We start from the raw sequence: 17141 nt of genomic DNA, 5'->3' as shown, positions 1-17141 counted from the left end.
AATGAATATAAGAATTCAATTAGTTTAAGAAAAATAAAACTAACAAAATTAAAAAATTAAAATATGTGTAGTGTGTAGTGTATGCGGATGATGAGTAACAAAACTCATTTTTTAAAGACTAAAGAGTACTACTATATAGTATCCCATACACTGCACTGATCTTGTCAGTTTTTTTTCCTTCCATTTCCTCAGCCACATCTCTCTCTCCTCTCTTGCTTTCCACACACACTCTCTTTCTCTCCCTCTCCTCAAGTTCTTAGAGGAGAAGCGACAATACATGATGGGAAAGCAATAGAAGGGATTTCCTGTTTGTCAAAGAGAGAACAAAGAAGGAATAGACGAAGGGGAGAATCTCGTTTTCGTTACAGAAAGAGAAGTCTGAAGCTGAGAGAGGGAGAGAGCAGAATGGGGAGGGAGGCGAGAAAATCGAAAGGGAAGGGAAGGGAGAAAATGGAGAAAAGCTCATGAATTTTCATTCGAAGGGAGAATTGTGACTTGGAATTTAGACCCGACTTTTTTTTTGGTTTGCAATGTGTTTTTTCTGAACCAACTGCTGAGCAAAATTTTTCTTTGACAAATAAATGGGAAAAAAAAAACATGATTTGTAAGTATACTTATGGTGTTCAAATCTAGATGAGTTTACACCGACTCTCTCAAATGAGTTTCTCTCATTTTCTCTAGGAGCTAACTCCCCTTACCTACCCGTCATCTTCTTCATTCCCCCTTCTTAACTCCATAACCCTAACCTTTCCTACCAACCACACAACAAATCATGCCTCTGTCCCACAGAACTACTTTTCCAACACACTTTTTATTACTTTGTCCAACATGGCAATGAACTACAATCCACCTGACTTGAACCTCCTCATTTCCCAAACTGAAACTCTCTCCTCGGACGATATCACCTTTAAAACATAAATCGAAACTGTTAAGTCAATCTCCAACCATACCCTTATAGGTAAACTGATCTCCTCTAAATCTTTAAACAAACACACTTTTCACATCATTATTAAAGCAGATTGGAGTTTCATTTCAGGCCTCATCATTGAAGACCTAGGCATCAATACTTTCATTTCACCTTCTCATCCCAACAAGACAAAAATTGTGTCTTTTATCAAAGGCATTGGAATTTCAAAGGTTACTACATGATCATAAAAGAGTGGAACCTAGTCCTTTGTCTAAATGAAATAGATCTCCAGTTTTCAGCGTTTTGGATACAGATTCATGATTTACTACTAGAAAATACGAATTCTCGCAATGCAGAAAAAATCAGAAGGGCAATGGGGAGACTGCTAGAAATCAACCCTATAACTGAATCCACATTCACTGTCAAAAAGTTTCTGAGAATCAGGGTTGGAATCAACACCTAAAAACTGCTCATTGATGGTATCATAATGCTAAGAATCCATAGAATACCAACAATTTTTTTTTTTTTTTTAAGTATGAGCGTCTTTCAAAGTTTTGTTATATGTGTGGATGTTTAGGCCACCTGCTTCAAGCTTGACCCATTTACACTGAAAACACCACAAAGCTACCCTACGGCCCAAGCATGAGAGTTGAAGGTAACGACTCACAAAGATACTTCATAGAGGATGAAGGTATCGGTCCATCAAAAAAATTCAAACCTCACATTTTCAAACCCCCTACTCCTCTCCCTCCTATTAGAATCAGAGAACAGAGCAGCCATGAAAAAGGTTTGGGTAACAAATCAAAAGCCCGAGCAAAAGGAAAAGAAAAAGTATTTGAAACATTAGCCTCGGCCAAAAATAATTTTCTCAACCAACAAATCAGTGGTAGCAGCTCATTGCAAATTCAGGGGGATATTGTTTATTATCACCATGAAACCAAACCATGCAACGAAGACTCCCCATGTAAATCTCAGTGGATACTTGGTGCACAAATGAGGTATCAGACAAACTCTACTGTTGTTCTTAATGAAAGTTGAAATGTGGACAAATCAATTAAAATCCTACATTCACTCAGCCACCACTCAGTCACTCCACACAGTCAAATCGGCCCCCCTCTCCCATCAACCAACTCAAATGCAGCAGTTGATCTTAACAAAAAGTATGGAAATGCCCCAACCAAAAGAGCAACCGTCACTTATACTTAGACACCTGCTAAATAACCTTCAATCAAACACGGGCCTAAAAACAAGTTACCCACTTTGGTCTAGCCCCCAACCCAACAAGTGTAATATAACTTACAAGTAGGTAAAGCCTGTTTTGCAGTCAGCCCAATTCTTCACAATTTGACCACTGAAAATCAACCATCTCAACCGGAACTCTCATTTCCCCATCTCCGACCAAGCCCACCGATGCAAGTCATCAAAACATTTCAAGCAAACCTGTTAAACCCTTTCGTCAGCCTCCATTCTGAGAAAGAAACCCACTGAATTAGTTAGATCAGTGGTTGCAGCTCATAGCCAAACACAAAAAGAAATACCCTTCTTCCCTCAAACCATGACCACTCTACCATCTCCAACTCCAAAACTTTCAAAAATAGAGACTCCAAGAAATAGTAAGAGGAAGAGTGCTTCATTTGAAGAGTCCGGATTCAGTGAAACTCAAAACCCCACAAAAAAATGTCTTCTCAGTACTGGTATGAAAGTTACCAAGGAAGAGAAATGCCTAGAAAAGTTTTTCCAGAAATTCCAGGAAGGTAACACCAACACAGAAAACTAGCAAGCAGTAAAGAAAGAAGGAGAAAAAAGAGAGCTACAGTTCAATTTTTGAAGAGTAGTAGATTCAGATAATACAAAAAGACAGACCAAGAACTTACAGGTAACCCCTATGTAGCTCAGACTATGAATTTGTTTCCATTAAATCCAATGACCAGAGTGGTAGGGTCCAAACTACCACCAACTCATCCATGAAGTTACTCGCATGGAATTGTCGCAGCTTGGGCCAGCCACGCGCAATGAGGAGTCTGAAGGCCAGCATCAAGACCCAAAACTCAGATGCGATTTTCCTCTCGGAAACGTTAGTTTCACATGTTAATATGGCATCTATTGTATATAGGCTTGGTTTTTCCCAGCATGTACATTTTCCCCCATTTGGGAAATGGGGAAGTCTTTTATTTATATGGCGTGAAGTTCTAGATGTTGATGTTGTTTTTATTTCCTATAATATACTATCTATGTTAGTGTATTCGGATCCTGCTATAATCCTTGGATGTTAAATCTTGTTTATTACCCTATCCAACACCAAAAAAAAATTCCTTCATGGGAAAGCTCAATTCAATAATTGAAACTTACCTATGTTCAATCTTAACAATAAGAGACTTCAATTCGGTCCCCAATCAAGCTGAGAAAATAGGGGGTAGACCAGTAGCAAACACATCCTATCATTCAGGTCTCTAGTTCTATATAGATAAACATGGCTTGATAGACTTAGGATTTTCGGGTCCAAAATTTACTTAGTCGAATAATAGACATGGATCCCACAACATTTGTGAAAGGCTTGATAGAGGAATCATGAACCTTCAATGGAGCAATCTTTTTCCAAATGCCTCTCACAAGATTTGTCTCTGATCAGTCTCCCATGATCCTCAACCCCTATAGCTTTCATAATCACCCTAAGTCTTTTAAATTTGAGGAATTTTGAACAAGAGACCCTTCAAGTGTTGAGATTGTTAAAAGAGTTTGGAATCTAAATGTCAATGGCACCCCAACCTATTTCCTTACACAGAAGTTGAAAGCAACAAAACTGGCTCTAAAAAATTGGAATAAAACCTGCTTTGGCCACATCCAAACTGAGATCAACAAAATCGACACCACCCTTGCAATGATTCAAAGCCAACCCCCGACCCATAATAATATCATCAGAGAAGAGAATTTAAAAGAAAACCTGAATGAGCTCTTGAGAAAAGAAGAATCCCTTTAGTGTAAAAAATCTAAGGTCACTTGGCTTACAACAATAAATCTCAGCACAAAATTTTTCCATATTTCAACCTCCATAAGAAGGAGAAAAAATAAAATTGAATGCCTCAAGACAGGACCTTAGCAATGGACCTCGAGCCAAACGAACATTGAACAAATTTTCCAGGACCGTTTCAAAAACATTTTCCGAACTTCAAATCCTAAATTTCCTGAACACCTTGAAAACCTCTTTCCTCAAAAAATCACAAACTCGAAAAATCAATTTCTCTGTCAAATCCCAAATGAAGAAGAGATTCTGAATGCTATACGTCGAACACCTCCCACCAAAGTTCCTAGCCCTAATGGATTTACAAGCCTCTTTTATAAATTCTACTGAGATGTTATAAAAGAGGATATCCTAGCGGCGATTAACAACTTCTTCACTCAAGGCAAGCTTCTCAAAGAATGGAACCGTACAAATATAACCCTTGTCTCGAAAAATGATAGTCACAATGCTCCTCATCACTTCCGACCGATAAGCGTTTCCAATGTCTGTTACAAAATAATTGCAAATAGACTCAAAATCATTTTGCCAAAAATCATATCTCCATTCCAAACGACTTTCGTCCCAATAAGACTCATTCATGAAAACACGATCATAGCCCAAGAAATTTTTCATACCTTAAATTTAAAAAAAAAAAAAAAAAAAAAAAAAAAAAAAAAGTGGTAGACATGTTTGATGGCCATTAAGATGAATATGGAAAAAGCTTTCGATTACATGGAATGGTCTTTTCTCATTTCAATCTTCAAAATTTTTGGTTTCAACCAAACTTGGGTGAACTGGATAAAAGAATGTATTTCCACAGTCTCTTACTCCATTCTCATTAATAGATTTGCAACTGGCTATCTTCTTAGCCCTTCACAAGATATTCGGCAAGGAGACCCATTATGTCCCTTCTTTTTTATTCTTGGAAGTGAAGTGCTGTCAAGACTAATCATTAGAGAAGAAATGACCAGTAACATTAAAGGTATTAGTTACTCCAAAAGGGGCTCTTCCATTTCTCACCTCTTATGCGCTGATAACCTTATCCTTTTTGGTAAAGCAACCCCTCAAAATGCAAAAGCTTTCACTCAATGTCTTGACATGTACCCAGCTTGGTCTGGCCAAAGAATCAATCATGGAAAATCCTTTATCCATTTTAGCAATAATCCTCTAAATCAAATTCTCTGAGAAATAAAATGGATCCTGAACTACAAAACTTCTCCTTCTAAGCTGAGATACCTTGGGCTTCCTCTTTATCTTGGTGAAGAAAAAAAAACAACTCTTTCAAGAAATAAAAGAAAAAATTCAAAGAAGAATTCAAGAATGGAAAACAAATATTCTCTCCCAAGTCAATAGAACAACCCTCATCAGATCAGTGGTTAATGCCATCCCCTCCTACACCATGTCCACCCTTTGGATACCTACCACAATAACCAAACAAATGGATAATTCTTGCCATAACTTTTGGTGGGGTCATGATCCAAACACTTACAAATTCACTCCCAAGGCCTAGAGCTCGATTTGTATGCCTAAGTCTTTTGGAGGAATGGGCATCAAAAAGTTTTTCATATTTAATAAAGCCCTCATATCAAAATTTGCCTGGTCTCTTTTGACTAACATGAGTTCACAATGGAAAAATTTCCTGACCAATAAATACTTGAAAGCCTCCTCTTTCACTGAAATCAGAAGCAAACCTACTGACTCTTGGTTTTAGAAATGCTTGCTTAAACAAAGAGACTTTGTTAAGAATAGCCGTTATTTCCAAATCAATAATGGAAAGACAACAAGAGTGTGGTCTGACCTTTGGATCCCTGATATGCCAACTTTAACACCTCTTCCTAATCCAACCACCATAAACATTGATCTTAAAATGAAAGTGGCAGAATTAACCTTAGACGAACCAAGAAGATATAATATTCTTTTACTCCAGGCCCTCTTCACCCCTGACTCAGTAAATGTAAATTAAAAAAAAAAACCCTTTTTTCACCTTTAACTATTCCTCCATCAAAAACAAACTCAAATAGACCCATTACTCTTTTGGAAATTTCTCAGTTAAATTAACCTACTCTACTCTTGTCTGCCCTAACCAATCACAAATTCCTGATGAAAATTGGAAAAAAATTGTGAAAAATTAAAATCCAAGATCGCTTAAAACATTTCATTTGGAAATTCATGCATCAAATCCTTCCCACCAAATCAAATATCAAAAGATCCATCCCTATGGAGGAAAAACAAGCACTTTGTCCTTTGTGCAATACAAAAGAAGAGAACATGTCCCACCCTTTTTTCAATTGTTGTTTCTCTCGAATCTTATGGAGACAATCTAGATGGCCAATTATTATCAAAACGTTTGCTCATCTTTCCATTGATAACTGGATCTCAATCATCCTTAATCCCCCAAGGAAACTAGGAATACTACAAGAAGATTCTCACCTATTCCAAATCTTTGCGATGCTTGCCATGGACAACATTTGGTTTATTAGAAACCAAACTACTCATAGTGTTCAATGTCCTTCCATTCTCTGGTTTGTCAAAACAGTCAAACAAAAATTCAATGAGCACCTAACAGCTTGGAGCATGATAGAAACTCAATAGGATCCTCCTTGGCATCCACCGCCTATAGGAATCTTCTCACTCTCTTTCGATGTAGCCGTTAGACAAAATGAGAGTATGATAGCAACTATGTGCATATCTGAAAAGAGCATTCCAATCTTTGCACATATAGATATCATCCATAATACATATCCCAATGTAGGAGAAGCATCAGCAGCACTAATGGTAGCAACTAAAGGAGCAAAAAGAGGACTAAAAAAAAGCATCATTAAAGGTGACTCAACATAAGCAATATTGGCCACCGACAACTCAAAAGCTGCAACAGATTAGACCATGCAGATAACCACTAGATACATTTATAAATTGTTACAAGGTTTTGACCAGGAGACTGCAAAAAAAATTGATTGATTTCATAATCGATGTGCGCATCAACTGACACAATGGGGTGTTGGAAAAGTAAGTCTTTGGAAGCATATTCCTAAACTGGATCCTTCAATGTGTTATAGACTTTCCAGTGGAATGACCCTCCTTTATGGTATAATTAAACTGTTGTATTATGATTATGAAATGAAAGCTTAAAAAAAAAAAATATATATATATATATACACTCACGGTGATTAGAAAAAAGAACAGTGCTGCACATATATATAATTTTATGCACAAGAATATATCTACTGCAGTCCTATTTCATTAGTGTGATATTTTTTTAATTTAAATTTCAAATTTTTAGATTTTAATTTTTTATAATTTTCAATATATCAATAATATATATGATTATGTAAATAAAAATGTAACTATAGAGCATTTTACTCGTAAAAAAATGAGCAATGCAAGAGAAAAGATTATTTTACAATTTTTTCTTAACATGTTTTAAGTTGTTGTTGCTTTCATAAAATAATGATAAAACTTTTTGTCCAAAATACACTATTTTATCATTATTTAAAATAAATAAAAATAAATAAATTTTAGTTTCAAATCTCTTATGATGACGTGGCACATTTCGTACATAATAGCACAAGTACCAGTTTGGTCCATGTGACACGTTATTCTATCGCAAACTTCACTAACCTACTGTTCGTGACTCTGCTGGTTCTTTTGACCAGAACAGAAATGGCGGCCTCCCTGTCTTGCTCCTCAAACCCTACCTTCACCAGAGTCACCGTTTCTCCCAGATCATCTCTCTCTCCCACTGTACCTCACTTCCTCAAATTCCTCGCCACAACCCCATCTCACCCCTTTAGACCCCTCACCGCTGGTTCCCGAAGCTCCTCATTCTCCTTCGCCGCCCCTCGAGCATCCGCCGCCGCCGCCGACGACGACAAGTCATCCTCAACCTCCACCAGTTTCCATGGCATATGCTACGTCGTCGGTGACAACATCGACACCGACCAAATCATCCCCGCCGAGTACCTCACCCTCGTCCCCTCCAAGCCCGAAGAGTACGAAAAACTCGGTTCCTACGCCCTCATCGGCCTTCCCGACTCCTATACCACTCGTTTCGTGGAACCCAACGAGACCAAGACGAAATACTCCATCGTGATCGGTGGCTACAACTTCGGCTGCGGCTCGTCACGTGAGCATGCCCCCGTGGCGCTTGGCGCTGCTGGGGTCGCGGCTGTGGTGGCGGAATCCTACGCGCGCATCTTCTTCAGGAACTCGGTGGCCACGGGGGAGGTGTATCCTCTGGAATCCGAGGGGAGAATCTGTGAGGAGTGTAAGACCGGGGACACGGTGACTATTGAGCTCGGCGAGAGTCGTCTGATCAATCACACGACCGGCAAGGAGTACAGATTGAAGCCGATTGGGGACGCCGGCCCCGTCATCGAAGCCGGTGGCATATTCGATTACGCCAGGAAGACCGGAATGATTCCCACCATTTCGGCTTAGAATGGCCCGACAGTACAGTTCCACAAGAGGTAAAATTCATTATTCATGTGAATAATATTTGCTGGGACTGAGGTTGCACAATTTAGGCCCTTTTGCTTGCGGCATTCTTTTTCTTTATGTAGATTGTTAATTGGGATATTGTGTAAATGCAAATGGATCGAATTGATGCGTGGCTTTAGGTATCGATATCATTTGTCCTTTTGGGTTTCTTGTACTCATCTGTTTGCCTTTTTTTTTTATTTTCTCGTAATCATTAAGTTGTTTGGTAGGCTACATTTGCTTCTGATTTCTACATGTAAAGTTTATGAATTCATGTTGTAAGGTGGAGGAGATTGGATATGATTACTTCCTAGAGTGTGATTTTGTTGTGTTTAGAAGCTATCCAACGACTTATTATATTTGAATATTCTTCTGATAAATTTCTAGTCAGTGGGATTTCAGTCATTAGTACGTTTTATTCTGATATGATGCATATTATCAGTGGTACGGTTAGGATCGATGATACAATTTTTGTTTGGCTAGTTGATGAGAATTTGGTTGGAGAGTGGTTTATCTGCTAATGTGTTGGTTATTTGGACTGAAAGAAGCTATTATGATCACATCTCTTCCGGTTGATGCAAGAGTGTAAATTATGAGATATCACATTGGTTCTCTCATTTTTTCGGCAAGATCTTTCTTCCCCATGTTTTATGTGCCCTTCCAGCTTTTAGCCAGTGGATGTCCTGCTTTGCTTGGATGTAAACGATCAGTTATACTTTTTTTCATGGAAACTGTTGTGCTTGGTTTTTAATGCTTGGAGTATGAGATATGGAGTATACTTGAAAACCATTGTAGGTGGTAGCTTTGAGATGATTTATTCCAATGATATGCTTTTCAGAGTGCAGAATATGTAATTAAAGTGATTGCCAAATGAATTTTTCGTGCTATTGTTCAGTTTAGCATTCAAGGAACCTGTGGGATCTTATTGGATGTTGTAGTTTACTACTTTCCATATGAGCTGATTATTTATTGGCTCAGAATTTCTCGATTGAGATATTTCTTTTGTTGAAATTTTCATAAACTGAGTTGGTCTTGGATTTGGTTATGAAAGAGTAATGCTATATACAATCTTAGGGTGTGCAAGTCTCACACATTCCTTTAAAAAAAAATGTGAGGTCCACTATTAAAAAAATGATATATATATTTTTTTCATGTGGGTTCCAAATTTACCTACTTTTTCTCAAATGGAGTGTGTAGAACTTGCACACCCTAGAACTATAAATATTATTTCTCCGCGTAAAATTGGCTTAGAGATGAAGTTGATCTGTAGCTTCTGTGATAGAACTATATTTCGTTTGTCATAGTATCATTCTGTTTTTTTTAAGAGAGATCTTTATGTATCCAGACTGCTGTATTTTAGATTCTCACTATTGAATTGCCTGTATATTGAACCCCAGATTATTAGAATTAAATGTGAAAAAGGATAATGATATATCCTTATGCATTTCATTTATATAGTAATAAAACTCAACTATAGATCCAAAAAAACTTATGTAGTAACAATTCTTTGTTTCTTGTTTTCAGGGCCTTTCTATGTATTGCATGTTGCTTGTAGCAAAGGCTATGATGTTGCGGATCTTATCTTCCTGATAATCAGACAGTAGAGCTGCTTTGTTCTTAGGAGTCTCTCAGTAATAAAGGACCATTCGTCCTGAAACAAGCTGTATCTTCATGTTTTATACTTGTTTTCACTCGGACTTGCAGCAGTTGATAGTGTAGTGTGCTATATATGTTATCTTCAATGAATATTGCTGTTTTAGTTTTGATATATCCTCATAAAATCTTTGAATCTTTGTTTTAGTTTCCTTATCTTAAATGCTCAGTAATCCCCTGCATAAATGTCAACATGGAATCCTGTTTCTCTTGAAATTTAGTACATACCATTTTCGTTTCTAAACATGGAAGCTGCCATCATCTTCACCACCATTCCCTAAGGAGGTTGAAAGGCTCTACTACGATCAACTCTTGATTGCTTCAAGCTCCATTTGTTTAAAATATGAGATATATGTTTGGAATTTGAGGATCAACGGGACTATTAGTAAATCTTAATAGTTGCACTGGAGACTACTCATGTAAGTTTGTGAGGATTTTAATCGCGAATATACGAGCGCATAAGAATAATGGAGAGACACGAACCTATCCTTCCAATGCTTAGAGGTTTGCTCAGGTGGTAAAGGCCGTAGTCTTGACGGTCTATTCTTCTTTACTATATTTCCTTTTTCCTTTTTTAATACAAGGGAAGTATAACAAGATTACCACTGCACATTGGAAATGCTAAATATAACATCATTTTGAAGCCGATCGTAAGTACAAGGGTAAATAGTTAGCCGGAGTTGGCATTGAATTCCACACTGAGAATACACTGGAACACCTCATAAATTTTCTCGTCATATCAGGGAAGTGCCGATCGATCACATCCTTCAAAGTCTCAGTCTTGTTAACCCAATCTAGGCCTTTCTCTGTGTAAGTCTTGCAGTTGAAATTGGTTGTGAAAAAGCGATCAGCTTCTAGCCTCCTATCCAACATTATTGTACACAAGAAAAGCATGAAGTGTCTAACAACAAATCCAAAGTCTAATTTTGTTCGAGCAAGAAATGGAGTATGAGAAATGCTACTTATCAACTCCAAATACAACATAAAATTAATGAAAAACTACTTTCTATCTTTTAGTTATGTGTCAATCATTTGATGCTACGTCAGGAAAGAACGATGGTTAAAAGAATGATTAACGTTTTTCGATTGAGTATACCTTGAAGCAATTAGCAGGAAGATGAAGAAAGCAGTCTCGCTGATTGCAAATCCTTTGATCTTCTTCTCTGCATGCAAGCCAACCAGCAGATCAAGCTTCTCCATATCATCTCCATACAACTCACGGAGTGCATCAACAGCATCATCATCGTCTGTCAAATCTTCCCACTTGCTAATAGGAATCATTAGTAAGTTCCTCCTGAACTCATTGTATCTAGCAACTCCTCTCTCCCTATCTCTATAAACTAATCCATCATGCAATATGTATCAAGTTAGATCCAGACTACCCTGGGATATTAAAGAAAATGAAAATTATGTATAGAAAATGAGGCATGAGATGGATTACTTTCCATAGTTGCCATATCAACTGGATCCAATCTATCTTCACCATTAATATCATGGGCTACTAGGTTTCTCATCCATGATGGATAGTTCCATAATGTGACTGCCCCACAAGCCTGATGACCCATTGACACCAACATTTGTTCCATTCCAATTCTTGATAGGCTTCTCTCTCCTTCACTACCCACCAATTTCCTCATAGGCACCCTGGAGTATCACACCAAGTCAACTTAGTCATGTACTGTTTCTGGCCTGGCAACATTCATTAAGTGTCACAGAACTGCCTTCCTTTTTCTCCCTAGTGTTTTCATTTTAAAAAAGAAACAAAAAAATAATTCTAATCCTTTTTCCATTTAAATGATTAGGAAAAAGATTTGCTATATACCATATCCTTATTCCCTTTCTATCTCACTATGCTGATGTGACACTACTGCTTATAACTATTAGATCAATTCCTATATTTTAAAGAAAAATTAAAGGATCAATGGACAATGGCACGTCAATATGATAGGATAAAAGTGTAGAAGATAGCATTACTCATTAAGAAAACCTAAATGACAGTATTAACATAAAATACCAATACCACATGCCTTAAACAATTTACCTTAAGAGGGCAGGGGAGTAGATTATATCCACCCCAATAATTTTAATACCCCCACCTGTATTTAATATAATATATCCTAGTCTTATATTTATATATCAAAAAACTTTTAATTTGAAAATCCTGAATCAGCACTGAGTTTCACCGAGTCTGAGTTCTTCCTTCCTTGTGCTGCTCTTCTTCTTCTCCTCCTCCTCCTCCAAATGACAGTATCTCTCTATGTGGCTTCTGGTTTTAAATGTGGCACCACACCGCCATGCACAAGTATGTTTCCTTCTTTCTTCATTTGGGCTTTGGGTTGATTTGGATTTCAATTTATGGGATGCTTTGGTTTCAATTTGGCTTTTGAATTTTCAATTTTTAGGTGTATTGTTGGTTTGGGTTTCGAATCTTCAATTTAATTGATGAGTTGTTGATTTCTCTCTCTCTCTCTCTCTCTCTCTCTCTCTCTCTCTCTCTCTCTCTCTCTCTATGATCTAGTTTTTTGAGTGTATGTTTGAGTTGGTTCAAATCTTCAGTCTTTGCAGAATAATAATTCTACTGATTGGTTGAAAGTTTTTGTTTTTTTCAACTTTTCCTCTACAGAAAAATGCAAGAAAACCGTTAAAGGTATAAAAGAAATTGCAATGTGAGAAAAGAAAAGAGGAAGTACTCTTCTAGTACAGGAGGGCATTTGTCCTCTGAAGTTGAAGATGTGATGTCCCTGAGGACAAAATTATCGGGAAGAAGTGAATGCATTCTGTAGACGCTAACAAACTCTTCAGTCAATGAATAGGGAACACCATGATCTCTCGGCTTCTTAAGACCAACTAATCCACTCAGAATTGGTCCCAGAATATGTCCAAATAAATCCTTGAACTTCTTCCCCAAAAGCCCATACCTGCAAGGAAACATGCTTCATGTTTTGATTTCCAACAAATCTAAACTGGGAACGATTGCCACCAAAGTTGCACCAAACATTACTCTCAAATTAGTTGGATTTCTTTTTTCTTCTCACAACTTGCAGAAACCTCTGCGATTACCATTACTTACATAAAATAAAAGCCATATATTTTTAATACTTACCAGTTGATCCTCATCCCTGCCAGAAGAGTATCCGTTTTCAAGAGTTCAACAGTCCAATCGATGGTGTGAATTTTAGCAATGACAGCTGAGGTCACCAATCTGGCATTCCTATACAGCTGCTCATCAACCAGATCAGGATAATGTACCTAAAAGCAAAGAGCAATCAACTAAATCATTAGTTAAACAATATATAATTCCATGTTAGAAAGTGCGTACATTATCAGATTGGTGATTCCATATGAAAAAAATTATGCAACAGATATAAGGCATTTTGATCTCAAGAGCAGCAATCGTTGTGAGTTTTCTGAAAAAAGTTGGTGTAAAACCAATTACTGAAAGAGAAATGTTTTGAAAAGCTCTTTAAATGTGTCGTATCAGTTGGTGTGATTGAGAATGATAAAATCAAAGATGAAGAACATCATTTCTCTTAGTAAAAATTAGATGTCGAAACTGTTTGAGTAGTAGGTACATAAGTATCCACTTTCACCATGGGGAAAAAGGATCATAGAAATTAGTTGGAAACAAATTAGCATACGTACTTTTAGCATATCACATATAGCATTGTGTTCTTTGACAAATAAGGCTTGTAGAAGAGAAAAGCCAGCCCAGCAATTTCGTACATCGCCTGAGATAGGAATACCTTTCTCATCATGCTGAAGAAGCCCATCTTCTGAGATCTTCAACTTTCCATCTTTGAATGTTCTCACCCTTTTCATGCCCTCATTGTTATTCCCATAAATCACACTGCCATCCCTAATCATGTCAAAAGAACTCCACTTCTCTCAAAATGCATATATTTTGCAATGGTTTGTTTTCTGCCAAACTAGAGGAGTTCTAAGTATTGACATTCAAAGTAGGAAACAGAGTTGATCTATAGTTGATATCCTCACTGCACATTCTTGGTTACACCCACAAGTAGCAACTAGAAACTTGCCACAGAGGATGAGTTCCAAATTATAATTGAAATAATTAGTTCTAGTTTTTTTCATAGGTTCAAGTTTTTAGGAAAAGTAATGATTTAACTTAGTATCAAAACAAAGATCCTAAACTTGAGCCCTGACTCCATATTTTATTCTCATTTAATTATTCGAAATAAGTAAATTTTGCATCATGTTTCCCGCATATCTTAACGTGCATGAAATCCTCCCTCTTCTCTTTTATGTTTTTTATTCTGCTTATTAAAATATTGAGTAAATTGGAACAAATGATATGACATTGTTTACAAAGACCAGCTTCATTTGCAGTTCTATCTGTCATCAACTAAAAATATAGTTTTTTCTTTGATAAATATTTAAAGGCAAATATTTTCAGTCAATTGCATATGGATAATTCCACCCAAATGCTTTGTTTGGTTGCTGAGGAAAAGGAGGAAAGAAAAGAAAACATTGGATCTTACATTCTTTCAAGTGGGATTCCCAGTTATCGGTTTTCAAAAGCTGTTCTCATTTTCTTCCATTTTCTCTGCATGCAGGCAGAGAAAGGATCGAATGCAAACTCATTCAAACTTATTGAATTAAGTTGTAAATTTGAGCAATCACTCTTAATGTGTATATACTGATAAGACTAACAGGCAATACTTCCACAAATTACTTACCACCAAGGAGTCCTTGTATTCAAAGAGCCAATCTTTGGATGAGGCGAGCCTGTGGGTATTTTTTTGGTCTTAAAAAATTTGAATGAATTCAAGGGGCACTCACTACTTGAAATCTCTTGATCAAGAGCACTGATTTCCACCTGTTTAAAAGAATTATGGAACAATAATTTCTCTTGCTTAACTGATGAATATATGTGTCTAAGCAGGCCATTTGTTTGAGCCACATGGGTCTCTCAATGCCGTGGTATCAAATGTTTGACTGATAAGTAAAAATTAATAACTAACTGTTCAATCAATTAATACCAAATCAAGAGTCGATGAAAAAATGATAGTTAAGAAGATGAAGAATAATATGTCTTATATCGATATGGTTAGATATCAATAGATCATTATGTCACAATATGCTTTCCGAAAAAAATAACTATATATGTTGCAATTTACTTGCTAGAAAGCAAGCATAGAATGAGATAATTTGGGGTCAAAATGAAATAACCTGTTCAGTGTCCTCCAAATGATCAATCCAGTCATGAATCATGAACTGAATCCATGAGCAGGCTATCATGTTAAATTGATCTCCATTGTCGATGAATTCTTTCCTCGCCAAAAGCTTTGTGGCTACTACTGTTGGATGAGGCTCTAGCAGCTGTAGAGAAATAGATAGGAAGTATGGGTTACAATACAGTATAATTTCAAGTGAAGAAGAATACCATCTGTGCTAAAATAAATAAATAGAACTGTCAATTTGTTTAGGAAACATTAATAGGGAAAGTAAAATTTGACGTTCCAGTATCATTGTTTCCAAAACTTTGTCATCCAAATTATAATATTTATAAAAAATATCCATATTCAGTTATTATTTTTTCAGAAATATACATCAATTACATCATAATTGAGCATGTAAATTATCAAATTTACTTTGTAAAATTGTACTTCAGAGGCTGGGGATGCCAACTCACTAAAAAATATCAATATATGTGTGTGTGTATATACACGTATACTCACCCACACGTGTGTAATTTATCTGTATTTGTTGTCCCTTTTTTAGCACCTTTCATTTAGGAGGGGGATGGCCCTCATCAACGGCATATTGTGCTATCAAAATCATTAATAAACAGGTCATCTGCTGCACATTATCACTTTTTACTCAAATATTAGTTGCTTGAAGGTGCCAACAAGGGTTACAAATGGAATGATATATTTAGTGGGAATGGGGAGTCTAGCTAGGCGTGTTGATAGAGAATCCCTTTAAAAGATGCCATCAATTAATGAGCAGTTCTTCACAATGGAATGGCAGGATTATTAACAGAAGTAGGTAGATTAAGATGCCAAATTCAATTAGCTTGTGATCTGAAGAACCAAAAAAAGTTCTTAATTCGAATAAAAATTTAACCACACCTGGCTGTGTTTATCTCCCTCCCGCTTAAACCCTCGTGAATTGAGGAAGATAGAAATACGACACAGTTTTTTATTGATGGAGTAGCATGTTAAGATCAGTTTGGGAAGAATTCTGGGGTTTCTGGGTCTTAGACAGAGAATATGGGATAGGGAAGGGACTTGTATCATGATTTATTCCTGAAGTGAATTAGGAACAAAGTAATCTCTGTTTGCTTGGCAAAACCAGAAGTTTTAGGTTCCCGTCTTGTAGAATTACTACCAATTACTTTCAAGCAAGACAGACCCCAATTCTAACATCACAAAAAGGTGGTTAGTTAATTAATTAGGATGTGTAACACATGACTTACCCCATATCGTGAAGTTGATGGAGGCATGTTCCGACCAAAAAAGGTTCCTTGGCTACCCACTTTGTCATCACTAGGGTGATTGCATGTTCCGTCCGCTGTCCGATAGGCGAATTCATCGGCATCATACGCCTGGCCATTGATTCCTCCGACATGCAACATATTATAATGCTGGTGCAAGTGTCTTCTGATCCCTAAATAAGCAACTCCAAGAAGTACTGGAAGTCTATGCCATATCCCCAGCTTGTCCACGAAATGCACAACCTTATAATTTAGAAAACCATGTATCAAAGTACTAATAAAAAGGAGTATAATATCTCATATTACGTATATATAAGTGAGTGATCAAAGATATATAGAGGTAGAGATATTTGTACTGACATAGAACAAAAAAGAGTCTAGGAGGGTCATTTTGGCAACGAGATGCTGAAGTTGTGGGTGGACGAAGGGTGAAGAGAATAGATCAGAGAATTCCATAATATGCTGAAAGAAAGGGAGAGTTTCCTGCTTTTTTTGAGATTTTAGATCAATTAAACTGATCAGTCTGAAAGGACAATAATTGATCATATCAGGAAGAGGGGATATCTCATATATAAAGTTGCTGCTCGTTGCACATGAGGGGTGCAAGTAAAGGTGCCAAGCCAGCTACTCTCTGGATAGCAGAAGACAAA

The 17141-nt window shown here is 36.9% G+C and overlaps 2 protein-coding genes across 4 annotated transcripts; one reads left to right on the top strand and one right to left on the bottom strand.

Moving 5' to 3' along the window:
• Nucleotides 1–7486: 7486 nt before the first annotated feature.
• LOC122299164 (3-isopropylmalate dehydratase small subunit 1-like) lies at nt 7487–10181 on the top strand. The gene is made up of 2 exons (XM_043109169.1): nt 7487–8371; nt 9906–10181. The coding sequence occupies exon 1, from the start codon at nt 7566–7568 to the stop codon at nt 8340–8342; it is 777 nt and encodes a 258-aa protein (XP_042965103.1). The 5' UTR covers nt 7487–7565; the 3' UTR covers nt 8343–8371; nt 9906–10181.
• Nucleotides 10182–10544: 363 nt separating this feature from the next.
• LOC122299163 (alpha-dioxygenase 2-like) lies at nt 10545–17080 on the bottom strand. Of its 3 annotated transcripts, none has more exons than XM_043109167.1 (10): nt 16852–17076; nt 16474–16734; nt 15225–15374; nt 14732–14871; nt 13677–13881; nt 13138–13283; nt 12725–12952; nt 11476–11678; nt 11131–11374; nt 10545–10896 (listed from the first exon to the last, which is right to left on the bottom strand). In XM_043109167.1, exons 1-10 carry the CDS (start codon nt 17035–17037, stop codon nt 10668–10670), a joined length of 1992 nt encoding a protein of 663 aa, XP_042965101.1. In that variant the 5' UTR covers nt 17038–17076; the 3' UTR covers nt 10545–10667. The 3 variants fall into 3 exon arrangements, with proteins under 3 accessions (XP_042965101.1, XP_042965100.1, XP_042965102.1); XM_043109166.1 differs by having other exon boundaries at nt 13677–13890; nt 16852–17075; XM_043109168.1 differs by lacking the exon at nt 12725–12952 and having other exon boundaries at nt 13677–13890; nt 16852–17080.
• Between the last annotated feature and the right edge of the window lie 61 nt (nt 17081–17141).

Source organism: Carya illinoinensis, chromosome 16 (genome assembly GCF_018687715.1).
Source record: "Carya illinoinensis cultivar Pawnee chromosome 16, C.illinoinensisPawnee_v1, whole genome shotgun sequence".
Classification (NCBI taxonomy): Eukaryota; Viridiplantae; Streptophyta; class Magnoliopsida; order Fagales; family Juglandaceae; genus Carya; species Carya illinoinensis.
Note: the sequence above shows the minus strand (reverse complement) of the source record. Positions and strands in the feature narration are given on the sequence as shown.